Here is a 26,460-nt window from a genome sequence, read left to right on the forward strand (position 1 = left end):
ATATATATATATATATACATATATGCACCCATGAAATTTAAGTTGGGCGATTGAGAAGGTTAATTCTCAAGCTAGCTAGTTTGTAAATATTACATTGGTAATATTAGTTTCAAACTATGTAACATAACTACATTTCAATTTGGTTATGTACATGGATCATGGATGTACCACCATGCATATATAATATACATATCCGGCCCGTCGTCCAGTAATATTTGTCTTCGACCTAATACGCTTTAACAACAATTCAACAGGCTTGTATTGAAGTAATTATATCTACAGCCAGCATGGACGAGATCAACTCCCACAACATTATAATTTATAAAGAAACAAATTGAGCTTAATCCAGTCTCACTTGCAGAATTTACCCCAACTAAAAGGAGCTTCAAGGTATATATATATATATTCTTTTTAAGGCGTAAACTTGGATAAATCGCATTCGACAATCCAATCAAGCCAAAAAAGATAACCCAGCAATACAGCTAACAGAGAAAAAATGGCAAAAATAAAAAATAGTACACTGGCAATATAATTGTTTTTTGATCCAAAAAAAAGCACACCATAAGAACACCAAAAATGAGAGACCCTGGACACATACAAACTTCCTCCTCCCTCGTAATGCACTCCTCTGTCACTTCTCTTTAGTGATGTTGAGACCTCGTTTGCCCTTTGGAATAATAGACAGGAAAGTTAGACTACCAACCAACATTAAGAGTTTTTCAATGATGAATGAAGAATTTAGAAACATGAAAACTCATCACATAATTTTTTTTTATTTCATTTCTCCTCAATCCAAATGGAGCCAGATGTGGCAAAAACTTAGATGCATGGAAACAAAAATCATAAATCTAACAACAGTTGCATTGGACAATTCTTATTCCATATCTGGGATACTAATGGATCTTAATATTAAATTTTTAAGATATAAATTATATTATTTTAATTAAAGAAAGGTAAAGCAATACCAGCAAATTATGGGGCAACCAGAAGTCCATCAAGATTTCATTCCATTTGTGACAGTTCTCTTGTGAGACTTATGATGGTGGTTGGAATTTAATGATAGGTCAACCATAGCCTGAGAATCTTGCTCCTCAATTGGCTTGGGTCTCTTGAGACTTCTGCAACTTCTTTTGTAGATTAATTCCATTAGCGAGAAAATATTCCAGAAAATGATAATGCATTTCCAGTGATGAGGATAGTTCCTCGAACACTAAAACATAAATGATGATTTTCATCAAGGCAGAGATGTAATATGCTACTAGAGTCAAATTGGAATATGATGAACAAAGAAATAGATTAGTCAGCAAACCTGTCAGTTTCAGAAATGTCTTCTGTGCCATATCTGGATAGCCAGTGAATGCAGCCAGTATTTGAAGGTATTAAAGATCCATTAACATGGAGTATATCTACATCCAAACTATAAGGAGAAACAGAAATAAGCTCAGGGGACACCCTTTACTGTAATTCCCAAAATTAATTAAATATATTTGCAGATGTACTTATGGACAGACTATAATAAAACCATACAGACAAAATATGCATCCCATACAGAAAGTCCACAATGAACTTAAAATATTAAACCTAACATCAAATGTCCATTCACTGACATTTTACTTATATAACAAGGATGATAGAGATTAGCTGCTCAAAATCTCAAACAGTACCACTTACCTATCATATACCCGGTTACTATCCTTTCAATAATTTCATAAATAGTTTAGGTCTAGGCTGTGAACAGGTAGGCAATATCAGCAATTTCATCTAGGCTAAGCAAAAAAACCAAATTTACATTGCTGCAACTTGTTTCATCAGAAAAGAGTACGATTTAATATGACAAATATGACAGTTTAATGCATTCGTTGGATCTAAAAGGCACTAGTATTTGAAACTCAATCGAGTCAATACCAATATTTTTGTCTTGTAAATACTGTCAACTTGATATCATAGATGTGTGCATATGCACGAAGCAAAAATATGCATTCAATGGACCAATGGTATATTACAATCAAGATAAGCAAGTCTATCTTTTCTTTAGCACCAAAAATGCATTTCAATTTTCGCATACCAAGCCATGTTCTAAGATATTAATAATTTGAACCAATACAAAAAATAAAATAAAATAAAATAAAATAAAATAATCGATTTAAAACCTTAACAAAGGGAAGCTTGCAGTATATGAGAAGTAAATGATACAAGAACATGAGATATTACCTCTTAACCAAAAAACGTATGAAGCTTCCAGTTTTGATTACATGTCGTTTATGTGCTGAACTTGCAAAAACCTCAACACCATGTTTCTGTGCAAAAATCATGGACAACAGGAAAAAAACTATTTATTAAACCACCCAGTTTATAGTTAATCTAATTCAAGAGAACACGATTCTAAACTATTTATTTAAGCACCCAGTTTATAGTAAATCTAATTCAAGAGAAAAAAGAAGTTCTTACGATTCTAAACTTAAATTCTTCACGAATGTCTTCCGACATGATTGTGGCTGAAGAAAAACCAAGTATGATTACATGAATGCATTCTTTCCCCAGCTTAACTACCTTTCCCTCTGCAATAATAGCTTGATGTTTAATCAGTGAAAATAAACACACAAACCAAGTTCTACTGAGTATTGCACTTTCATTCATTTTAAGAATGTGTTCTTAAGTAAAACAATAATTAACATAAAACCAACAAGATTTCATGAAAGTGTATTTTCAGCGAAACAAAAAAATGTTGTCAAAATCTTCAATAAGAATAAGACATTATGGAAAATAAACTTTTTTATTTATTTCAACTAATATCAAAACATACATCAAGCCTTTAAAAAAGAAAAATCATAAAGTGAACTTATCACACACTATATGTATATATGGATATATCTTTGGTTAGTTCCCATTCACAAAGTGATCAGGAACATGTGTGGCTACATTTGCAGCAGCTGCAAGCATCCCATCTTTCCATCTTTAGCATGGCTAACTTTTGAATGGATAAAAAAGAAAAAAGAGTATTGCATCCAAAGTTTTAAAGAACAAAAGGAAGTCAAATTGCGAGTTTTGTTCTTATGATTTTCTAAGGAGCTGCTGATTATCTGCACTAGTGTATGTATACATCACATTGGATACTGTATCAATTTCACAACCAGGTGGGCAGTAGCCAAAAATGACATGAACAGCTAAGGAAGAAGTGGAATGATGAAAATTACTTACGCCATCAAGTTCAAAAGATGTAGAGTCAATTGCTGAGACAATGAGCCACAACATAGATACAATAAGTACTTTTCTCGGTAAAATTATGAAGACATAACACTTTACACAAAAAAGGGAGGGAGAGGTTTTTTTTTTTTAGGGCTTCTTGAGGAGATGGGACCACAATTATGGAAAATTTGATAAACCTGCAACCAGATCTATCCTTTTTACATTCTTGATGTTTTCTGCATCCTTAGTAAATCATAACTTCACAAAATCTACAGAAAAAAATGTGCACAGAATATTCCTGCTACACTATGGTTTATAAGAAAAGTTCTATGCATCAAAACAGTAGAGATTGAGAGAATTACAGCTGGTAGTTACCCAATAACTCATTCACTTTCGGTTGAAAGAGTAATAAATTGGCTTTCAGTTTCACACCAAAAAGTGGATGCAGCCCCGGAAGAATTTTCGCATCTTTACTTTCAAATTTGATTTCATAGGCCAATATCACACCGTCAAAGTTTTCATCATATCTGTAAAAGGATATCAATATCATTTTAAACAATCAAGTAAACTATGAGATCTTCATAATAAAAATTTTCAAACAAGACCATTGTGGAATCATTAAATAAACATACAAACAAGGAGATTTATAAGCAATAGAAGCAATATTCAGTTGGTAAGACACCCATCTTCTAAACAAGAATTGACAATTAAAACCCACAACTGGTGGCAAAAATATATTAGTTATGAACTTGAACAAATTTCTGTATTTATATTTCTAAAAGACAAACATCTATGTGTACCCTGAAACTAAGAGTCACACAATATGCCATGTCCTAGCTCTGGTTATGTGAGTTTTCTAGACATTCAATATTTAGCTGCGCCAAACATTATATATATATATATATATGTGTGTGTGTGTGTGTGTGTCAAAGTCCATAGCGAGATACTCAAAAATGATAATGCAAAATGTTAAGATATTAAAATCTTAAAAACATGATAAGGCACATAAATACATAATAAATTATCACTTCACATGCAAATATCTAAATATCTAAAAGTTTAAGATAGTATTTAGCACACATAATTATGATGTTATATGTATGTGAGCCATGTAAAGTGCATAATCAATTACCACATCACATATGAATATCTACATCTCTAAATGTTTGAGAAAGTTTATAGCATGCATAATGAGGACGATATATACAAACATGTTCAGTCTATCAGTCAGAATACATATAAAGCTGCTTCTAAGCACTGCCAGCAAATAAACTCTCCAACTCAAGTACTACATGTTCCTGGCTTGTCTCACTCAATACACAGAGTTTATTATGAACTTAACAGCAGGAAGCCACCTAAAATAATATGCCACTTCAAAGATCGCCGAACATATTTTGTTTCATGAATCAACAGCAACCTACGTCAACCAATACCACCTCAAATACATTTCAAACACCTTCAACACTCCATACATAGCAAGCAAATATCTCTTCATGAAACCCACTACACACTAAGCAGAACTACTCCAATATGACACACCATTTACAATATGCCACTATATATTAATCAGAAAAAAAAAAAAAAAATATTACAAAAGTCTTACAAATTACATGATCGAAACTGCGCACATCATACAACAAAATATCGTAGAAACAAATGATAAATTCATCAGCCGAGCTACAAGCATAATTGATGCATGATACCATGATCAAATTAGTAAACAAAAGAAACACAAGGGATCAATTAGAAACCCAAGGAAAAGGGATAAGAAAGATTACATACTTGAAGAGCAGGGAGCTAAGCTGACGGAGAAGGGCATCCTTGACCTTATTGGCGTTGGAAGGGTGAACGTACACAGTGAGATTGGCGTCAGCCACAGTCAAGCCTTCCATGCTAACAGAGTGAAGCTCTGAACCAGTTCAGCAAAAAGGGTTTAGGTTTACATTCTTTAAAAATTCTGAATTCAAGCCCAAAAACTTCAAATAAAAACAAATAAATAACTATGTAAATTTTGAAAAATAAAAAATAAAAATCTATTTTATTTCCTTGAAATAGTTCGAATGATATGAAGAACATCTACCAAAAGACCAAGAACACTAGGGCTAGAAATAACAGCAGATTGAACCATCTATCAGCAACAAAATCAATGTCGTATGAACAATGATAAAGCCAGAAACTCTCAATCGATCCCGCCAGAGAGGAAACAACAAATTCAAACAGAAAGATTTGGATTGAGAAAAACAAAGCCCTACATAGACTGATCGAAATTTAAGGAGAAATTCGAGAGAACAGAGGTTGGATCGATGATTACCTCCTGGCTTGAAACTCTCGCCTAATAGTTAGTAGTCTTCCCTCTGAGTTAGGATTGTAAAAGAGCTGAGCTTAACCGAGCTGACGTCTACTCAGGCTCGGCTCGAGCTTTTTTACAGGTGAGCGGCGGCGGCACCCAAGCGAACGAGAAAGAGGAGCCGGCGGCGGCGATGACTCCAGCAAGAGGAAGAAGGCTGCGGTGGCAACGCCAGGAGAGAGAGAGAGAGAGAGAGAGAGAGAGGGAGCGCAGCAGCAGCAGCAGCGATGGCGGGAAGAGGGAGAGACCACCAGAAATATTTAGGGTTTTAGGGCTTTGAGTAACATTTGCATTAAACCCTTTGTAAAACACAATATTTATCATTAAAATCAAATTTATAGATATTTTTATTTAAAAACAATTGAATGTAAATATAAGCACAACAAAAGATTTGAAATGAGTTTTTTTTTTAAATATATATATATATATATATATAGTAAAATTGAAATATATTCTATTTTTTAGTAAATAAATATTTCATTAATACACACATCAAAATAAATTATTTCTTATAAATTATTAATCTATAAATAAATAAATAAATAAAAAGAAGATAAATTTATTGGAATCCAATAGTATGACACTGTAAAATGTAAAAAGAAGTCATGGTTTAAATCTCTCTCCGTACTGTTTACACGAGAGAGAAAAAGGCGCTTGAGTCGTCTGTTGTTAAAAAAAAAAAATAAAAATAAAAAAATATATATATATTTTTGAAAGAAGAATGAAGGGAAACAGTAGAACGAGTGGGCTGGAGCCTGGAGATGAGGAGTCGATAGAATGACATGACTGAATGAGATGATGGAAATCAAGATATCGAAAACATGTGGCTGGTTTTTTTTCAACTATCATTAATCAAAGAAAGAAGAAGAGAAAGAGAGGAAACCCTCTCTTCTTAGCTTGAGCTCCTCCAGCTCCCCACAACAAGCAGCATGTCGCTTGCTCCTTCTCTGTCTCTTCTCCGCTCCTCCTTCCTCTCTCCGCCTTCCAATGCCAAGCTCCTCTCCTCTCCCCGCCTCACCACAACCCATCGTCGAACCATCTCCTATCCCCGCATAAGCGCCATCGAGCTCGATCAGAACACGGTACTCTACTAATCGGTTTTAATCTCTGCTTTTGTAGTGATGACGAATCCTTTCTTATAGCTTTGTTTGTTTTTGTAGATCGTTGCCATCTCCGTTGGTCTTGTAAGCGTCGCGGTTGGGATTGGAATCCCTGTTTTTTATGAGACCCAGATCGATAATGCGGTGAGTGTTTGATTTGGTTTTTTAGGTTGTGATTTTATTTTATTTTCAATGGTTTTATTGATTGCAATTTGCAGGCTAAGAGGGAGAACACGCAACCTTGTTTTCCATGCAGTGGCTCCGGTGCTCGTAAGCCCTCATTTGCCTGACCTTTATGAAATTTAATTACTTGTGATTATAAGCACTGCTGAAGGAGATGAGCATTTAAATCTCAGGATTTGATCTTTGTTTTTGCATCAACAAATGGCTCAATTTGCTTTTATTTCTGATTGGGATAAAAAGGTCGTTCTTTTAGACACAGTCTGTATTTTGGATGAAATTTTATTCTTTTAAAAAAAGAATTGAATAAAACCACCCCTAGAAATAGAATAGAAGAATTGATATTTCATTTCCCATCCAACTCAAAAGTCCTATGTCTTGTGCACATTTTATTTTTAATTTTTTTAATAAAGGCGATTGAAAGGAGGGGGACCTTGCTGTGCCAATCAAGGCCAACATTGTGTGTGTGTGCTGTTTTTTACTCTCTTTTGCTTTGGCTGAAACAATTTGGTTTCATTTCCCTTTGGAGAAATTCATTTGGCTCAAATGACAGACAAAAGGACTAAGATAGGCATGCTATGGCATATTAGTTGGTTGCCTTCCCAAATGCTCTTTCATATTTTTTGATTTATGGACTTTTGAGCTAGGAGTAGGATGGAATGAATGCCCCCTCTTTAGGTTCACTGGTATATAAGAATGTTAGTAATCCATTTTACCTTCTTTAGTTCCCTTTACAGAGGAGAAGCATCAAGCATGATTCAAATAACAACTTTGGCTAAAGCAATAAATGGACGGTAGGCATTTGTGCAACATGAGAATTGGATTAGGCTCAAGACCGAGTTCATTGTTATGCTCGTTTTACAGTAAGACCTAAGATTTCTGACTGGAGAAACCACACAGGACTTTTGAGACATAAGACTAAGATTTACAGCAATTCTAAGAGGTATCTCTTGTCAATTTGCTATTGATAGATGTATCGTTCATCAATTCATTTGCACAGAGTATATAATTTTGTTGATTTTTTATCCTTAATTATCAATGTCATCAGTGCTCTAATATGTGTGTATATATATGTATGTATTAAGCAGAATGGTTCATTTTTCAGAGCAATGCAGGTTTTGCATGGGAACTGGCATTGTGACTGTAGTTCTTGGTGGGGGTGAGACAGAAAAGTCACAATGCATCAACTGCGAAGGTGCAGGCTCATTGACATGTACCACATGCCAAGGAACTGGAATTCAACCACGTTATCTTGATCGCAGGTATATCACATAACCGTCACAAATTATCATCTGTTTTTTTCCCAGTCATTACCTTGATATAGGAAGAATGCTCTCGATTTTTTTCTTTCCTGGCCTTGTTTGGAAATTTTAGGCGTTGATAGGGTCTGATGAATTTCCATGTCATAAAACAGTATAAACTAAGTCTTTGACAACTCAATTGACTACCTGCATTCACACCAACTGGTTATGCAATAATTTGAATATTTATCTCTATCAAACTGGGTTTTACGAGACGATGATTTATTCTGTATGAAGTTATGCATCCAAATATTGTGCTTAACAGAAACCATTTGCTAATGCAAAAGACTTACAAAAAAATGGGTGGCCAAAATCAGATGATTCTGTGTTTTATGGCAGAAACACACTTTATGAACACAACATTTGTGTTAGTGATAGTATCCGCGCAAAGGGCTTTTTATACTTGTTGATTGGGTAATGACTTAGATGTTCAGTGCAGTAAATAAAACTTGGGTTCTGTACATACAGTAGAATTGTAATATTTTACCGTTTTGACAAAGAAATTATGATCCTAGGATACTTTGTTATTCCATGCTTCAAAACATCATATTCTCTCCTGTTGTATAAAACAAATAATTTTGTGTTTTTCTTCACCAAACAGAGAGTTCAAGGATGATGATTGAGGTACTGATGTTTCATAACTACCAAGGCAAGCACAAGTGTAAACCCAGCAACATGCAAGAGATATCCCTTAACACATAAAAGTCAACTTTGAGGCCAATTTTCATTCTACTTTTGAATTGTAAATTTGTAACTTATGTAATAGATATTCATCTTTATTCATGTCCATTCTGATTTTCAAGATCCCTTTCCTTGTTGTTAGAACTAAAAGTAGCAGGTTATAGGGCTTCAATTGGCGAAGCTCTTAATTAGCCCTTTAGCAAAAGCCAAGAGAATGGTAGGTGTAGCCGCACATTAGCCATGTGAGGAATCCTTTACCGCCCATTATGCTTGGTCGGTAAAGGAATGGTTGAAGGTTGATTTTCAAAATTGGATTAAATTTAAAGCAAAAACATAGTTTATTTGCACTCTGTTATGTCTTCTTTCTTTGCTTGTAAGCCACGCGAGTTTTTAGTAGTAAAGATCACGGTTAACGAATACTTCCAGTGAAAACAGTGAGTTTTTGTTTGACAAATAAGACCTCATATATTTGTCACATAACGGCCATAGGTATACGATACCTGAGGAGGATATTTGATTCAAGGCACAGTAATAAATATTAAAACAGCATAAACAGCCTATTTGTGCATAAATAATGATAAGAGCAAAACCATATCATATTGGACCTTTTATTTGGGGCACCTTGGCAAAACTCCATGTCAACAATACAAAGATAGTCATGTTCAACCAAATCTCATCTACAGATTAGATTAGGTTGCCAATACTTCAAACTGCTTAAATATTAACAAATTCAAAGACAAGCTTTTTTCAGCAAAAGATCATATCCCGCTTTGCCATTACTCTACTGAAACAAGGAATACTTGAGCAACACAAACCTACTTCGACAATCATCACAAGGCTCTTACTGTGAACACAGTCTACGCAAAACGAACTTACAGGCTCAACAGTTGCTTCTGAGATTTACACCTGCAAGATGAGAAAAACTTACAGCTTAGAGACACTCCCATTATATTTATTATTTCTACCTATTACAAACAGGTCAATTTCCTCTTAATTATACGATTGACTTGTCAAATTGGTAGATAGATATACAAATCCAAGGAGAAAAAAAGAGATGAGATTTCTCAAAAAGTAAATAAACAAACAAAGGGGGAGAAATTAATGATCATTGTACATTATTAGAAGCTGAGAATAAGAGAAAGGAAAGCATTAGGATGACAGAAAATACAACGCAATTATTGCACCATGCTGAATATGAGCAAGTTACAATTCTAATATGTAACTTATAACCTAGATGCAATTGATCTGATGTGACAAGTACCTATTGCAATGAGTTCGAGATGCATAGTTATGATTGTTGCAATTATTGCACATCCAGTCCCCATCACGCCATTGTTTTGCCCTGAAACAAGAAACGCACAACAATAGGCATCAGATGGGGACAGAAAGAATAGATTATAAAGGCAAAACATAGGAGCATGAAAACTTGAGTGAGGAAATCCTAAAGACCCAGGCTGAAAAATAACAAAGCCACAAAGAAGATATAGATCACCCTTTTCCTACAATCAAGGGAATCGTGGTCAATTGGGGAGATTGAGCTTTCAACTGTGTAGAGGACATTGTGGCCAAGTTTCCACTAGAATATCTAGACATTGTGCCTGGGGACTGATCATTAGTGGACTCTCCTAGCTGCTCAAAACCCTGATATGGTCGCTGCTGTCCATTATTCTTCAAATTCAAAGTGAAGAGCAGATCAGATTTATCAAACCTCTTCCACAGCAAATCAAAAGACAAGCCTACAAACTGGCCATACCAAAAAATGAGAATTTATATCTCCAGCGTTTAACCTTTTGCTGTCCCAATCATTAACAAATTCTTCTGATGCCAACCGCTTTGTGCCCAAAGCTGGATATCAAATTAAAAATTGGTCAGGTCACAATACTTTAAAAAAAAAAATCACTGTCAATATCAAAGGAAATTTGATTGGCACAAGCATGATGTTGGACCAAAACAATTAGTTTCCAACACTCTTTCTTACTTTTTCACTTTGGAAAGTACACTTCCTGATCCAAGATTTATAGTGAAGGACTCTCAGTTCTACATAGGATAGTAGGAAGGTTGTGATATGCTTCAGTACATCAAATATAGAATCTACACATTTAATATGAGGCTTTCTTCATTAACAGACAACATGTAAGCAGCTCAAAAATGCAGAACAAAGTGTCAAGCAGTAGACAGTTGAAAGGCTGGACATTGAAAATGAGCCAAACAATTATGGAATAAAACTCAAAAACCCTTGAAATTTCCAATATCACCACAAACTTAATATGATACCAACAATTGTATAAAAAAACAGTAACCCTACTAAAACATGACAAGTTAACTGCATTAAAAGAGAACAAGAAAAAGAATATTCCTCACTTGGAAAAATATTTGAAACAGCAGAATTCACCGCTGAAGAAGGTGGTGCACCAGATGGCAAAGGTGCATTGCATTTTTTACACTGCACTCAAAGGACAAACCAAAATCAGGCTCATCATTCAGTAAGATTAGGTCACAAAAAACTTAAACTAATTTTAACACTTAAATCCAGCAGAATGGTCTTGCATGTCGTCGCAAAACTTTGGCTGTCAGAACTATTTGTTATAGCCAAAGGCACATGCCCGGTTAACCAGCTTAACAAATAAAATATGCAAAAGGAAGAAAATAAAAGAATATTATGTAATAGCCATGGCACTTAAATTAGAAGAAAACATTTATAGCTCGCGAGAAACAGTGTTCAAATTTTTGGGTGGCCCAAGTTCTGGTGTATGGGATTTCGCTTAAATCACCTAAATGGGTATTTGATCAAATACAATGCCTTTGTTTACAGACTACAGAAGGCAAAGTGCATCATACAATTGCACATATGATCCATTTCAGGTAAACACACCTGGAGCATGTAAAAGATAAATAAATCAGACACAGCACATGGCATGATGATGGACTGCCAATTTGCACATCTATTCAAGAATTTTTGCTGTCTTGGAAAGTACTGATTGACTGTTAAGGCATGAATCTGCCTCAAATTATTCTCTCACATGTACGAAATGCAATAAAAATCAATTGCTGATTAACAAGTGAGAAAAACTGGCAATAATCCAGGATCATATTGGGTTGATGCTAAATGTCAGAGAAACACAATGACCGAAACAGGTTTATAGGTTAAAGTCACATGCAATTATAGAGCAAGGTTTTGGTGTTTACAAATAACAAAACATTCCAAATGAAAATGGAACTTGCACGGCTGGGGCAGAAGCACATGACAGGTTACTTGATAGGCTGCAGGTTGTAGCATTTATGCCATAGAATATAAAACTAATAACAACAAAATCCAGTGGAAAAGGGCATTCCAAAAAACAAAGAGCAGTATATTATAGACAGCCAATTCATATCATACCTGCGTGCGTGATGAGTAGTTGTGAAACCCACAATTGCATATCCAATCACCACTGCGCCAATCTCTAGGAACTACAAGAGGCTGGCTGATATTGTTCACATGCAACAATCCACTACTATGACCTCCGGGAGTGGGCCACCTTGGAATTGACTGAAGCCCGTATTTGTCAATTCCTCCATATGACAAACCAGAATTTGGCAGAAGTGACGGTTGAAGACCATAACTGCCTGTGATTCCAAAATTCATACCCAATCCGGATAGTCCATGTGCCCTGGCAAAGTAATGTGCATAAGTCGGGAGAGACGCCCCACGCATTGCAATTGCTGGCATAGCTGTTTCCTCCTTTGGCTGGCCACACTTTTTACACTTCTCTCTGGACGCATAATTGTTGTTACTGCAACCTATTGATCCATTTGTGACGCACACCACCCAGCCATTCCAGACAAAAAACACATAAAGAAACACACGCACCCACAGACTAGTCATACACTCAACACTAGTAATTGAAAGCACTAGATTAATTGTCGGGAAAGAACATTCAAGGAGTCTGTTTTTAGTCAAATGAATGAGAAAACACATATTTCAATAACACTAGCACACAGGTTACTCAGAATAATAGCTACAGACTCACAGAGATTTAATATGCAAAAAAGAATTTGGCTATCCATCAGCCACATCAAGTGAAATAGCATCCAGACAGTATACTATGCAAATTATCGAATGTTTTGCAAGAGAATAGCAATTTGTCTCACTTAGGAACAGATAAAATGGCACAACACTTGGCTCCTACTACAATAAAATACTTGAACTAACTTATCCATACAAGCAAACTTCTAATATCGAAATTCTTCCAGCACAACTCGTTCATCAATGTGTTAGCAGAACAAGTGAGCCTTTTTCATTGAGACAAATCCTTGAGGTCACAAATCTTGGGAAATGAAAACTAAGTGCACATAATCAGAAAGGAAAAGAAGCTCATTTGAAGGCCAAGATGCAACTCATCTATCAGAGACATTAACAAAGACACAATAACAATGGCTAGAGTAGAAACCAAGGTCAGAAACTAGTAAAATCATGTGTATTTCCAAACAACATCTAGCGTTATAGAAACTTAGACTTCATGATCGATTGATAAAAACTGTCGTAAACCAAAAGAATCCCCCTCATAACAAAAACACATCAAAGAACCAATCTGCTACCAAGGCCATCTAAAAATCTCTTCTTTTTTTCTTCGTCTTCTCATTTTGAGGGGCCCTTATATCAAACTCAGTCCCACTCTTGAAATTGCCCACTAAACCGATATAATGCAACTCTCCTCTCCTCCTGCCCCAAACCCTAAGCACATCTTCCAATACCTTTTCCCTTCACGCATCTCCATCCCCCTGACTCAAAACCTCTCATTGTCCTCATTCATATTACCAATTATCTATCTATTCCGCCACCAAAAGAGGCCATTAAAACCATAGTTTCGAACAATTTATCACTATATATAATATAAATAAATAAAATAAATAAAAAGAGGGAAAATCACAGCTAATGCGAGAAGAGATTGGAGGAGAGATCAGACAAGAGCATGATCTCACCGGAGCAGATCCAGTCCCCGATTCGAGGGAGCCACTTGGAGTCAGCCGGAGTCTTGGTGTCGACTAGTAAACGAGGCTGCTTGCACCGGTTACAGAAGGACCGGAAAGCATAGTTCCGGTTCCGACATCCCCCGCACTCCCAATCGCCCTCCCTCCCTTCCCCCATCTCCTTCTCCCTCTGGAGCGACGAGATCTCCGGCGGAGAACCACCAGTCACCGGCGGGATAGTGATGAAGAGGGAGAGAAAAAAAGAAGAATAAGAAGAAGAGCGGTACCAACTCGCACAATTCCCAGAGTATATTCGCTGGAGACGATCGTGATGAAACGGACGGCCCTGATTCTTTTGATTATTTGATCATGCGTAACATGTGCTCTAAGTACTTCAGGCTTTTAATCATAGTTCCAATTCCAACCTTATATTTTTATTTATTTATTTATTTTGTATTTTTTTGACCCTACAATTTAAGATGGGAGGGATGGATGAGTTAAACGTGGTCATGTGTTATATGATAATTAATATATATATATATAATTTTTATGATGCGACTTAAATCAATTGCTTTGTTATTTCTGGCTCTAAATCATTCGCTCAGTTTTTATCTATAAATTATAAAACAAAATTTATTGGAACCTCTCAATTAAGGAAATTTGTACTATTAATTTTACTATTTATATTATAGTGTGATTAATATATCATGTAGTATGGACATATTTTCAATGTGTTGTCTGATTTTAATTAATTAATTTATTTGTTTTTAAATTTCATGATTTGACATAAATTATCACGTCAGGCCATTATATGTATGATCATATATGTTGATACTTGATACATTGTCAACAGTAAAAAAAAGATAAATAAAAATTCTTATCACGGTTAAAAAAAAAATAACGTTTCAGTTATTTACTACGTTAGCCAGATGCTTAATTATGTTATAAGGTTTTTTTTTTCATTGTAATAATTTTTGTAGCAAAGAAGAAAAAAACTTGAACTTCTTAAAAAAAAATTGATATTTTAACGGCTTAATCAAATATTAGCTTTTTTCTGAAAAAAAAAAATAATTTGCATGAAAATTTGTATTGACGCTGAAAATTTGTGTGAGATTTCATAAACCAACTAATATAATAACTGATCATATCAAAATAAAATGATATTTTCTTTATATATGTGGTTCAATTCTCAAAATATTTTTATTTATGGACTTTAATTTATCATGGTCCTTGAACCCTGCCACGCCATAAAACAACGATGATCAAGGGGATATTAATGATAGTTAATTCATTTTGGTTTGTTATTTGAAAGATACTTTGTTATTAATGTGGAATCAACACAAAGTAAACTTGTGCTTAAAAAATAAAAGAATCTTTTGTGTTTGGCCCCATCACATCAGAGAGTGATTATATATGACCATGAATCAACATTAGCGCCTGATTTTTAGGCTCATGATCGATGTGAGTGGTGTATTTCGTTTTGGTTGTCTATTTTTATGTATTGCTGAGTTGAGTTTGGTTCACATAAAACCATCCAAAAAAGTTGGTATTTGAATTAGATTAGATTTTGAAGTCTAGTCTATACTGTAGGAGTGATTTCTCCAATTAAAAAATGCCTAAAAGTAAATAATTATAAGTTCAATCACTAAAAGCATTAGTGAATCAACATCATAATTTAAACTTCAAGTATACTAATTTAAGATTGAGTTGTTTTTCTCACAAACCACCATAATAATTAGATGCTTTTATTTATTCAAAAGTTATCTTTTTATCATTTTTACATTAGGTAGTTAGTATTTCATTATTTTCCAATTTAAAGATTAAAGATAAAGACTAAAGAGAATTCTAATCTTAACAATAGCTTATCCATATATATATATATATATATATAAATTAACATTTTCTTATTCCATTTGAAGAGTACTGTGTATCCTAAAGATCATGAACCAATTTATCAAAATTTGCTTGACTTATTTCTTAACAACTGCATATATATATATATATATATATATATAAATGATGCGTCTATGTTCATAAATTTAAAATCTACAAATGTTCATATCAACTGTCATTCAATAATATTACTGTATTTATAAACAATAATAGAGTAAAAAATGATATGCACAATATTTTGATTTGAAATTTGTATCAACTGTTATTTAATAATATTACTGTGATTATATACACAGTATTTTGATTTGAATTATAGATCGTTATCATAACAGGAATTTACTCAATCATAACTATTCAATTCTATTTTCGGGGAACCCATAGTTTAAACTAAAACTAAACACAGAGATAACTTACCAATTCATTTGGTGCAAGTACAATACTTTGAATACTATTCATATTACTGTTTATACAGCTCTTTCCCCTTATCTCTCTCATCCTCATCCGAGTCAGTTGTGTTAACGTCCCCAAATGATGCATTGTGATATATATACAGTACACGCGCAGAGAGAGAGAGAGAGAGAGAGAGAGAGAGAGAAAGAGTTGCATGTATATTTGCTTATATATGCCTGTCATTTGCCATCCAGACAACACTCTGCACAAGGTTTATGAAGAAAACAATAATCAAATAATAGAAAGATAATTCCAGGGATTCTTTGTCATAAATAATAAATAGGCTGTGCGTTTATCTGTTTCTCTGATTCAAGACAACAAAAGGAACAGCTTGACAGGAACCCCAAAAGCATCTTTAATTTAATTAATTGTCAATCAGATAATATTCAATGTTGCACCCACAAATATGCTGCCTGTGGCTGTATCACTACCATTTAAGACGATCAACATAGAACTCTTTGCTCTGTGCTACTATTTATTTATTTATTTTTTTCACAATAGGAAAAACAAAATTTTTGAAAAAAAAACAAAAGTGGTTAATTGTCAGCAATATGTAACAACGTAAGTTTGATGTAGATCTGTTTGGCTTGATTTGCTCAACCTTTATCTTGATATACATATAATGACCAGGACGATTATTTTGTTTATTTAATCACACCAATAAACCAAATTAGTTGGTTCAATTCGACATTTTGCACTGTGATAGTAGTGAATAACCATAATAAATTATGAAATAAAAAATTATAAAACAAGTAAGTATTTATTTAACTGCTATATTAAAAAGACCACCCATCGTTGAGTTCAATTCAACATGTTTATCAAGATATAATTATAAATTTTTTTATTTTATTTTTAATTCATGTGTATTGTATACACCAAATACCACATCTTACCTCTTTTATATGATAACTTAAAAGAGAAAGATGAAGAAAACTGCACACTTTATTCATAATCATTGAAGCCTTTATAAAGGCAAAATTCTAAAACGATAATCTCTACTAATTTGAGTTTTAATCAACACACAACTAACTTAAATATTTAAATCAAAGATTTCCTAACCAAACTAAAATAAACATCATTATCTTAACACCCTCCCTTAAACTTATGTTTATCTCATAAGTTTAAAGTTATCTTCCTTGCATGAATGCTTTCATTTTTGAATTTTCTTCAATAATATTTCTCAACCAGCATACTTGAGAGGCACATGTTGCTGCTACAGATTCAACCTCAGTAGTTGAAGGAATACCAATATGTTGCTTCTTTGATGACCATGAGATAGCTCCAAAACCCATCATAAATACATAACCGGATGTGCTTTTTCGATCATCTAAATCTCATGCATAATTAGTATATGTAAATATGATCAAATCTGACATCTCTCCTTTCTTGTTTAATTTTGCTTTGTATGCCCACTTTAAGCCAATTGTTTTTTTCACTTTGGGGAGTTCAATTAATTCCCATGTTTTATTTTTTTCAATAGATGGAATTTCATTATCTATAGCTTTTTTCCACTTTGAATGTTGGATCGCTTTTTCAAAAGATAAAGGATCACAATTTGAAAATAAAGCAAAGTGGGTAGCAAGGTCTTCAGATTGGTTGAAATCTGTTACTTCATAATCTGTCATCCAAGCCGGCCTTTTTCGGACACGAGTAATAGGGGATTTAGTTGATGTTTCTGTTGCTGTTTGTGAAAGTTTATTAGTAATTGAGGCTTCATTAGTTGAAATTTCTTGATGTTGGACTTCCTTTCCTTCTTCTTCGGCTTCATCACTAATTATAATTGAAGTAGGCTGCTGCTCACTCCAATTCCAAGTGCTCTCCTCATCAAAAATAACATCCTTACTCACCACAATTTTCTTTGTTAATGGATCATACAATTTAAAAGCTTTGGATATTTCACTAATCTCAAGAAAAACATACTTTTGCCCTTTATCATCAAGCTTCTTTCTTTTCTCATCTAGAATATGTGCATATGCAATGCAACCAAAAATTCTGAAGTGATCTATTGCTGGTCTTCTTCCACTCCATGCTTCTTCTGCTGTTTTGTTTTGAACAGCAAAAGTAGGACTTCTATTCAAGATATGAATGCTCCAATTCACTACTTCTGGCAAAAAATTCTTCGGAATTCTGCCATTTGTTAACAAGGTTCGCACCATATTGAGGATGGTTCGATTTTTTCTTTCTGATACACCATTCTGTTGTGGGGAATAGGAAGTTGTGAGCTCTCTTCGGATGCCATGATAATTACAAAAACTTTCAAAGTCTTTCGAGCAGTACTCTCCTCCACGATCAGTGTGAATTGTTTTAATAGGCTTCCCGGTTTCACTTTGAACATATACCTTGAAGCTCTTAAATGCACTAAAAGCTTCTGATTTCTCCTGTAAAAAAGAAACCCAAGTTTTCCGAGAATAATCATCAGTGAAAGTAATAAAATATCTTTTATCTCCATTAGAAGTAGGATTTATTGGTCCACAAATATCAGAGTGAACAAGTTCTAAAACATTTTTTGCTCTCCAAGACTTTCCTTGAGAGAAAGGAGTACGATGTTGTTTGCCAACAACACACTCTTCACAAACTTGGGAGGGAATAGTGATTTTAGGAAGCCCTATCACCATATCCTTTTCTTGGAGTGTCTTCAATCCACCAAAGCTCAAGTGACCATACCGATAATGCCATAGCCATGAAGGGTCTTTTGTTTTAGCCATCAAAAAAGGTTGAGCACATTCAATCTTTATAGGAAACAACCTATTTGAACTCATTGGCACAATTGCAATTGCACCTCTACAAGGATCATATATTTCACAAGTACCCTTTTAAATAGTAATTGTATATCCCTTTTCTTGCAACTGACCAGCACTTAGTAAGTTACTTTTCAAGTCAGGAACATAAAAAACATTAGAAATTTTTTCTACAAAGCCATTCTTGGTTTTTATATTAATATCACCATTTCCCATCACATTCACCGTAGAGCAATCTCCAAAGTTAACAGTAGAGTGAAAATCTTCATTTAAGTAAGAAAAGAAGGACTTACTTCCACACATATGGTTGCTACAACCAGTGTCCACAAACCAAATATCTGACTTGTGAGATTTCTGACTATCTTGAATTGCCATTAGCAAAGTCTTCGCTTCTTTATTTTCAGCAAAATTTGACTTTTCTCCTTTGTCTTTGTCATTAGGTAGCTTGGTATAACATTTAGAACGGTAATGACCAAATCGATGACATCTAAAACACTCAATTTTAGATTTATCAAATTGTTGACCTCGTCCTCTTCCTTTACTTTGTAGATAAGCATCATCGATGATTTCGTTGCCACTCGTAGCCTCTATCCGCTTCTTCCTCTTCCCTCTACTTCCACCGCGACCTCTACCTTGTAATATTGAGAAGTTGTTAGTTGTAGAGGCCTTCAAAGCTTGCTCCTCAAACGAATAAAATTACGGTTAATCTTCCGCTCACTGAACTAATAAAGAGCTTTGAAGTTCATCAATTGAGAGTGCATCTATGTCTTTTTGATTCTTCAATCGAGCAAACTATGTAGTCAAATTTTCTGTCATCAAAGATCGCAATATCTTTTTCAACAATAGTGACATCATCCATCTTCTCCCCACTGAAACCGCGATATTATTGGCCAATCCCATGGTTCTTGCAAAATAGTTGTTAACAGATTCTCCATCCTTCATCTGTAGATTTTCAAAATCCCTTCTCAAGGCTTGAAGTTGTGCACGCTTCACCCTTGATAAGCCTCGATATTTTTTTCTTCATCGAATCCCATATATCCTCGAGGTTTCTTTTGCAAAGAATCGTCTCCAAAAATAGATCGATCAATGGCCTGAAATAAATAATTATTTGCCTTCAAGTCTTTCAACTTTGATGCATGAAGTTCCTTCCGCTGTGTTTTTGTAGGTACTACTCCATCATCCGGTTTTGCCACTTCGAATTTAACAATATTCCAATACTCCTTGGATTTTAAAAAATTTTCCATCAATATGCTCCAATGATCGTAGTGACCATCAAACGTGGAATAGATGGTTGCACAAAGTTGTCTGCAGACATTGTGAATTTCTTCACTACAAAAAAAGCTCTCCCTTTTGTTGAAAATCTCGGCTCGGCTCTGATACCACTGATAACTTAAAAGAAGAAATGAAAAAAACTGCACACTTTATTCATAATCATTGAAGCCTTTATAAAGGCAAAATTCTAAAAAGATAATCTCTACTAATTTGAGTTTTAATCAACACAACTAATTTAAATATTTAAATCAAAAATTTTCTAACCAAACTAAAATAAACATCATTATTTTAACCGTATACACCAAAATGGATGGATTAATTAAACAATTTAACTTTAATTTTAAGGTTAAATGCTGAGTAAATAAATGTTTTGTTTTGTTTTTATTCTTTTCTAAAAAAGGTTGGTGGTTGGTGTGCGGTCTACGTCTTAGATCTGCCCTCTTAACCTCTCGACATAGTTTACATGTCACCAACATTAAAGGAACTCAGACTTCTCACTCAATCTACGTGGAAACTCATATCTCTCTAACCTTTGCACTCTCTATCACCTGCCTCTTCCTTATGGTCCCATTTTCGAGTCCAAAGTGAGAGTTCAATTTAATAATTTAGATGACTTGCTTGATTGCATCCGCGCAGCCGACAAAGGCCTCTTGTCCGAGCTGGCACATGGATCACCGGATCCGCTGAAAGGTTTATAACTGCAAAGAGCGCGGGAAGCGCTCTCAGACCTCATTTTTAGTGGGACCCACCTAAGCGGCAGGTGGTGCATCCCAGAGAACTCACCCCTTACTGCAGCGCCCGCGACTCACACGGCGAGCCAACCGTGACGTAGATTCTGAGTCATCATTTGCGTCTATCTTTACAAACAGCAAGTCAAATCAACACGAATAAACATCCACCACGTGTACCAATTCCTTTTTGGATCGCGTCTAATTCCCGAATAAAAGCTACGTGGCGATCGATCCCGGTTGAAATAAACACAATTAGTGAACAACGGATCCGGACAAGAAGCGCGCCAAACGTTTGTCGGTGCCGCATTGATGTAAATTTGTAGCAGGTTTGAGGGCATTTTCGTCCTAAAAACCCCAGAAAGAAAAACATAAACGCCCCCATCGCCGGAGCAGCAGCATTATTACCTCAAGGTCTCCTCCGATGAGGAATCCCTAAACACTCCATCGAACGCCCCCCAAATCCCTTGAGATCCATCTCCAAAACCTCGAATCCTCTCTCCGAGAGATCCGAGAGATCTCACTGCAACCCTAGGATTTGTGCATTTGTGTTCCGTTGGCCTCCGGAGCTACCCCGGAATCTCCGTGGCAACAATGGCGGCGGAGTCTAGGTGTAAAGGGTGCACGGGGTGGCTGATAGTGCTAGTTGTTGCTGCCCTCGTAGTTACTGCCGCAGTCATCGCCATCAAGAAGAAGACCCATCATTCCGAAGCATCTCCCGTCCCCGGACCCCCCGGTGCTGTCGTCCAGAAATATTCCAACGCCCTTTCGGTCGCCCTCCAGTTTTTTCAAATCCAGAAAGGTACATTCCTTGTCTAAATCCCCCAAAGTTTACGAATTTCTCAATGAGTTTTTTGGGGTTTTTTTTTTCGTTTCGTTCGATAGCTGGTAAGCTGGTGAACAATAAGATATCATGGAGAGGCGACTCGGCATTGAAGGATGGAAGTGATGCTGGGTTGGATTTGTCAAAGGGGATGTATGATGCTGGGGATCATATGAAGTTTGGATTTCCCATGGCTTTTACGGCGACGGTGCTATCTTGGGCGATCTTGGAGTACGGGGATCAGATGGCGGCGGTGAAGCAGTTGGATTCCGCACAGGATTCTCTGAAATGGATCACTGATTACTTGATTCTTGCGCATCCATCTGAGAATGTGCTATATATCCAGGTATAATGAGAAGCTTCACGTTGTTGTTTTGATTTTTATTCGCTATTACAGTGATCAAATAGACTGCTGTTGATGCTTGTCTGTTCTAAATTCATTGAGAATATGGTTCGTATCATGTTGGTTGACCTGGTCTCGTCCAGTTTCTCACTATGCAAGCGAAAGAAATTTAAGCATAAAACTAATCAAAAGCAATTTTAATAGTGTAATAGTTTTGATTCGCATTTACTTGGTGATATAGCTGTTGAGTTTCAGATGTTGTCTTTCCATGTTAAATGCTGTTTTAAGGGTTTTTTGGTCAATAAGGATTACCATTAAGGTTGCTAGGGGAGAGCTTTAGTTATTTACCATTTTGCTTTATCAGTGTTACCAAAAAAATTCAAGTAAATATGTTTAAATGCAGCATTAAAAAAATAAAATAAAATAAATTTCACAACACTTTTTCTCTGATATGTTTGCATGAATTAGGTTGTTGCACTTTTTCCATTTGTAAGATTTGGCTTATTAAGCAAGCAATATATGACTACTTAGTTTGATGAATTATATTTTATAGTTTAAGCGTTGAATCATTCTGAAGTTTTGTTAAGAAAGATTTGGGAAGCCTTCAGTTAATGTTTCTCGGTTGTTTATTGAAATGTATTTTTCTGGGTTGGCAGGTTGGCGATCCTAAAGCAGATCACAGTTGCTGGGAACGACCAGAAACTATGAGTGAGAAGAGACCCCTCAAGCAGGTCAATTCTAAAATCCCAGGCACTGATGTAGCAGCAGAAACAGCGGCAGCTATGGCTGCAGCTTCTATGGTGTTCAAATCCATTGATTCCAAATACTCGGACTCACTTCTCCAGCATGCACAACAACTATTTACTTTTGCGGATAATTACAGAGGTTCATACAGCATCAGCATTCCAGAACTCCAAAATTTCTATAATTCCACAGGGTTATGAGGATGAGCTCTTATGGGCAGCTGCCTGGCTCTACCATGCCACTGGGGACCAATCATATCTGAGTTATGTGACTGTTGAGAATGGGAATTCTTATGCTGACTGGGGAAGACCAACCTGGTTTAGCTGGGATGACAAACGTGCAGGAACTCAGGTATCTTTATCTTCCATATCCTATGAGTTGAGCATTAATTGGTGTAGTGAATTTTTTTAATTTTCTACGATTTCCTTTTCATTCAAGTGTTCTTTTCTTTATCATACTCACATGGTTATGATCCTGCCATGTATTATCATTTCATCAAGCATTATTGCATGATGATATTTGTCCTTTTGATCAAGATGATATCTAGCCATTATCTGCTGCAGTGAAGATCTTTGAATGACTTGCATAAATCCCACTGAGGATTAGTTGTTGATGCTTTATATTGGAAGTCCTGGATGATGAGGAGCTAAAAAGATATTATGGAAAATCTTAATTTTTTTTCCATAGAGTTTATGGGCAGATGACATTCTTGCAGCTCCTATGATAAGTCTGTCAAATGATTATAGACTGTATCTGCACTCATTCCTCAACTACTACCTAATTACTTGCTTTCATCAACTGTATGTGCAACTCTTTGTGAAGTTTATTCATGAAAAGATGAGGAAACAACCTAGTTTGTGTATTAAAAGTTAAACTAATTTGGTAGTCTGTGTTCTTTCAGTACCTAATTTCTCTGTGGCTGGTTAATCCCTGTTGGAAGAATTTTTATCTTTGAAAGTTTACGCAAACTTTTCTCAGGTTTTGTTATCGAGGGTTCAATTCTTTGGTTCAAAACTCTCTTCAAATGCGGAGAACAAGGGCCTTCAATTATACAGAAAAACAGCTGAAGCTGTTGTATGTGGTCTTCTACCTGACTCGCCAACCGCAACATCCAGCAGAACAGATGGTAAAAGAAACCTCCTTGTCTAATTTAAGTATGTTTAGGAGTTCAAATTCTTTTTGATTAATTTTATTGCTCTAGCTTATCTGCAATATGTGTTAGGTTCGGTTGATATCTAATTTCACTAGCATATCTACACCAAATGTGCTAATTTTTTATGGTTATAAGTAGATTTGTGGATTTGAAAATGGAGTGTTCTAGTTATTTATCCTGCAGACCTTTTAACCACTGGCTTCAGCTTGCATATATATCAGTACCATGAGCCCATTTTCAGGCGAACATGACAAAACAATCCTGCAACTCATCCTTAGGTCAATTTTCAGATTGGATAAACATATTAGCTTTACAGCAAGGCTAAAAGAAATTACTCTCACAAAACTTCACAAGTTGTTCAGTCAGATACTTGCTACTTATCACAACCTCTTGATTGTTTTTCTCATCATTTTTCCTTGCATAGGTGGATTGGTCTGGATAGATCAGTGGAATGCTCTCCAGCACCCGGTTGCTGCTTCATTCCTCGCGCTGCTTTACAGTGATTACATGCTCACCTCAAGGACAGCTGAAGTGGATTGCAGTGGAAAATCATTTACACCATCTGATCTTCGTAATTTTGCTGTGTCCCAGGTAACTCTTTCAATTGTACAGTTTGATATCCTCTTGATGTACCAGATGAAGACTCTGAGTCAGCTTCTCATTGTTCAATTCTCAGGCTGATTACGTGCTTGGTTCCAACCCCATGGAAATGAGCTACCTCGTGGGATATGGGAGTAAGTATCCTCAGCAAGTTCACCACAGGGGTGCATCCATTCCTGCCAATGCCAATACTGGATGCAAGGGCTTCGACTATCTGACATCTACTGATCCGAATCCCAATGTTGCCATGGGTGCACTTGTTGGTGGGCCTTTCAAGAATGATTCCTACATAGATGTCAGGAACAATTCTATGCAAGCTGAGCCCAGCACCTATAACAGTGCTATTCTGGTTGGTCTACTTTCTGGCTTGGTTACCACCTCCTCTGTTGCTCAGTCTTTGACTTGAGTTCTTTGTTGTCCTCTCTTCTTGTATCTATGTTGTATGTACAAACAAAAATATAATGTGGTTTGTTTGTTGAATGTGTCATTATCATGTATCTTATTGGTTTTAGAAGGTCTTTGGTTTTTTTTCTTAAATTTCAGTGATACTAGAGGAGTTGTTTCAAGATGATTTGCCAACTTCGGAGAATTTGGTGGTTTAGGAATTATTCTTCTTCTATTTTGGTTAGTGTACAAATATGACTACCATTTGTAATAATAATATATATACACACACCCCTCAACAAAGCGCAGCTGATTGGTCGGCAGGTCAAACGCTTGAAGTTTTCCTTGTAATGATAAAATCAAATACAGCGGTGTTTGTTGTAGTCAGCCATATGCGGGCTGGATTGGTTAGGAATAGTAAGATATTAAATCTAATATTATTAATTATATTAATTATACGTTCAAGAGTAACTTAGGACTTATTTCATAATTATAGTTTTTTTTAAAAAAAATAACTCAGAACAAATGTAATTTATATAAACAACTCTTTATATTAGCAATTATCCTACAACTTCGGGATTACGAAATGAGACATAGCAAGGTATTATTATTATTATTATATATATATATATATATATAGGGACATTGATGATGGATTGGTGCTGCTCTCCATCTCTTTCCCACTCTTTTTCCCCAAGCAAAGTGCCATCAAAGAACATCATCAGCATCGTCATACTTTCATCTACATGGTCACATCCTGTTATATTCTGGGTATACATAGCTAGTGTATATATATATATATATACCCAAACAGAAAGACATGAACAAAAAGGACGGAGTAACTAGCTGAAGTGATCAGTTCTCAGTAGCTCCAACCCTCCAACATCTTACAAGTTAAATTAAGGATTGAAGTCTGCTAGCCTACTAGATATTCTCAATTTTGTTTTTTTGTTTTTTATAAATTAAATTGTTTAAATTACTTGAAATTTAAGGCAAAAGTCAATAACTCTCAAACCAGGTCCTCCGCACCAACAAAAGCTGATACCCTCCCGGCCCCACATGCTTGCTTCTCTTTTCACGCTCCCCCCGCTGTTTGGAGAGTGACATTTCCCATCATTCAACTTCCCCACGTTGTGTGATTAACTTATACCATAAAAATTAAAAATTAAACAAACCCCTCTCTCTCTCTCTCTCTCTCTCTCTCTCTTGGTTACACACTTTAATTTTTTTCCCTTTAATGCCCCCCACTTGCATTAAGATATGGGCGACCTGATCACCCACATCCTACTTTCGATTTATTTTTCTTTTAAAAGAAAAATTATAAATCAAAAGAAAACTGATAATAAAGATGGTAGTTGATAGATTTATTATTTAAGAATCAGAAAGCATAACTAATTCACCCAACAAAACATCAACACCATCATCATCGTTAGCCCTTGCCTATAAACTAATGGACGTGCAACCATATAAAGCACCCGAGTTAATTTCGGAATTTATGTTGGCTAACTTATTGGGTTTCCGTACTATCAGATTCAGACGCATAGCAAATTCATGATTCTTTAACCCCTTAGCCCTTCAACATTTTAA

General features: G+C 35.4%; 4 protein-coding genes across 8 annotated transcripts; 2 read left to right on the forward strand and 2 right to left on the reverse strand.

Annotated features, from left to right (window-relative positions):
* Positions 1-355: 355 nt before the first annotated feature.
* LOC120275169 (probable DNA-directed RNA polymerase I subunit RPA43) lies at positions 356-5,806 on the reverse strand. Of its 4 annotated transcripts, none has more exons than XM_039281681.1 (8): positions 5,498-5,806; positions 4,969-5,095; positions 3,562-3,713; positions 2,449-2,558; positions 2,212-2,297; positions 1,310-1,417; positions 966-1,118; positions 356-667 (listed from the first exon to the last, which is right to left on the reverse strand). In XM_039281681.1, exons 2-7 carry the CDS (start codon positions 5,076-5,078, stop codon positions 995-997), a joined length of 690 nt encoding a protein of 229 aa, XP_039137615.1. In that variant the 5' UTR covers positions 5,079-5,095; positions 5,498-5,806; the 3' UTR covers positions 356-667; positions 966-994. The 4 variants fall into 4 exon arrangements, with proteins under 4 accessions (XP_039137615.1, XP_039137614.1, XP_039137613.1 ...); XM_039281680.1 differs by having other exon boundaries at positions 966-1,124; XM_039281679.1 differs by having other exon boundaries at positions 966-1,127.
* Positions 5,807-6,311: 505 nt separating this feature from the next.
* Positions 6,312-8,916, forward strand: LOC120275207 (protein SPA, chloroplastic). The gene is made up of 5 exons (XM_039281732.1): positions 6,312-6,615; positions 6,694-6,777; positions 6,852-6,903; positions 7,919-8,075; positions 8,716-8,916. Exons 1-5 carry the CDS (start codon positions 6,463-6,465, stop codon positions 8,735-8,737), a joined length of 468 nt encoding a protein of 155 aa, XP_039137666.1. The 5' UTR covers positions 6,312-6,462; the 3' UTR covers positions 8,738-8,916.
* Positions 8,917-9,370: 454 nt separating this feature from the next.
* LOC120275743 (uncharacterized RNA-binding protein C17H9.04c) lies at positions 9,371-14,064 on the reverse strand. Of its 2 annotated transcripts, XM_039282432.1 has the most exons (7): positions 13,758-14,064; positions 12,175-12,575; positions 11,157-11,238; positions 10,549-10,640; positions 10,288-10,463; positions 10,057-10,137; positions 9,371-9,701 (listed from the first exon to the last, which is right to left on the reverse strand). In XM_039282432.1, the coding sequence occupies exons 1-7, from the start codon at positions 13,921-13,923 to the stop codon at positions 9,668-9,670; spliced, it is 1,032 nt and encodes a 343-aa protein (XP_039138366.1). In that variant the 5' UTR covers positions 13,924-14,064; the 3' UTR covers positions 9,371-9,667. The 2 variants fall into 2 exon arrangements, with proteins under 2 accessions (XP_039138366.1, XP_039138364.1); XM_039282430.1 differs by lacking the exon at positions 13,758-14,064 and having other exon boundaries at positions 12,175-13,414.
* Positions 14,065-21,169: 7,105 nt separating this feature from the next.
* On the forward strand, positions 21,170-25,097 carry LOC120275800 (endoglucanase 24). Its single transcript, XM_039282506.1, is given in 7 exon segments — positions 21,170-21,628; positions 21,712-21,995; positions 22,649-22,927; positions 22,929-23,087; positions 23,715-23,862; positions 24,314-24,480; positions 24,566-25,097. Coding segments are annotated over 7 exon segments (1,575 nt in total). The 5' UTR covers positions 21,170-21,420; the 3' UTR covers positions 24,896-25,097.
* The last annotated feature ends 1,363 nt before the right edge of the window (positions 25,098-26,460 follow it).

This window comes from Dioscorea cayenensis, chromosome 14 (genome assembly GCF_009730915.1).
Source record: "Dioscorea cayenensis subsp. rotundata cultivar TDr96_F1 chromosome 14, TDr96_F1_v2_PseudoChromosome.rev07_lg8_w22 25.fasta, whole genome shotgun sequence".
Taxonomy (NCBI): domain Eukaryota; kingdom Viridiplantae; phylum Streptophyta; class Magnoliopsida; order Dioscoreales; family Dioscoreaceae; genus Dioscorea; species Dioscorea cayenensis.

Bases quoted from the DNA above. Each gene is read 5' to 3' on its own strand.
- LOC120275207 (XM_039281732.1), top strand. From the start codon at position 6,463: ATGTCGCTTGCTCCTTCTCTGTCTCTTCTCCGCTCCTCCTTCCTCTCT. The intron at 6,904-7,918 runs GTAAGCCCTCAT...TTCATTTTTCAG, and splicing joins ATGCAGTGGCTCCGGTGCTC to AGCAATGCAGGTTTTGCATG. The intron at 8,076-8,715 runs GTATATCACATA...TTCACCAAACAG, and splicing joins CCACGTTATCTTGATCGCAG to AGAGTTCAAGGATGATGATT.
- LOC120275743 (XM_039282430.1), bottom strand. From the start codon at position 12,753: ATGTGTTTTCTCATTCATTTGACTAAAAACAGACTCCTTGAATGTTCT. The intron at 10,138-10,287 runs GTGATCTATATC...TTCTTGTTTCAG, and splicing joins CCCTTGATTGTAGGAAAAGG to GGCAAAACAATGGCGTGATG. The intron at 9,702-10,056 runs GTACTTGTCACA...CTCATCTTGCAG, and splicing joins TCTCGAACTCATTGCAATAG to GTGTAAATCTCAGAAGCAAC.
- LOC120275169 (XM_039281679.1), bottom strand. From the start codon at position 5,078: ATGGAAGGCTTGACTGTGGCTGACGCCAATCTCACTGTGTACGTTCAC. The intron at 3,714-4,968 runs GTATGTAATCTT...ATCCTTTTACAG, and splicing joins CTTAGCTCCCTGCTCTTCAA to ATATGATGAAAACTTTGACG. The intron at 1,128-1,309 runs GTTTGCTGACTA...AATCTACAAAAG, and splicing joins GACATTTCTGAAACTGACAG to AAGTTGCAGAAGTCTCAAGA.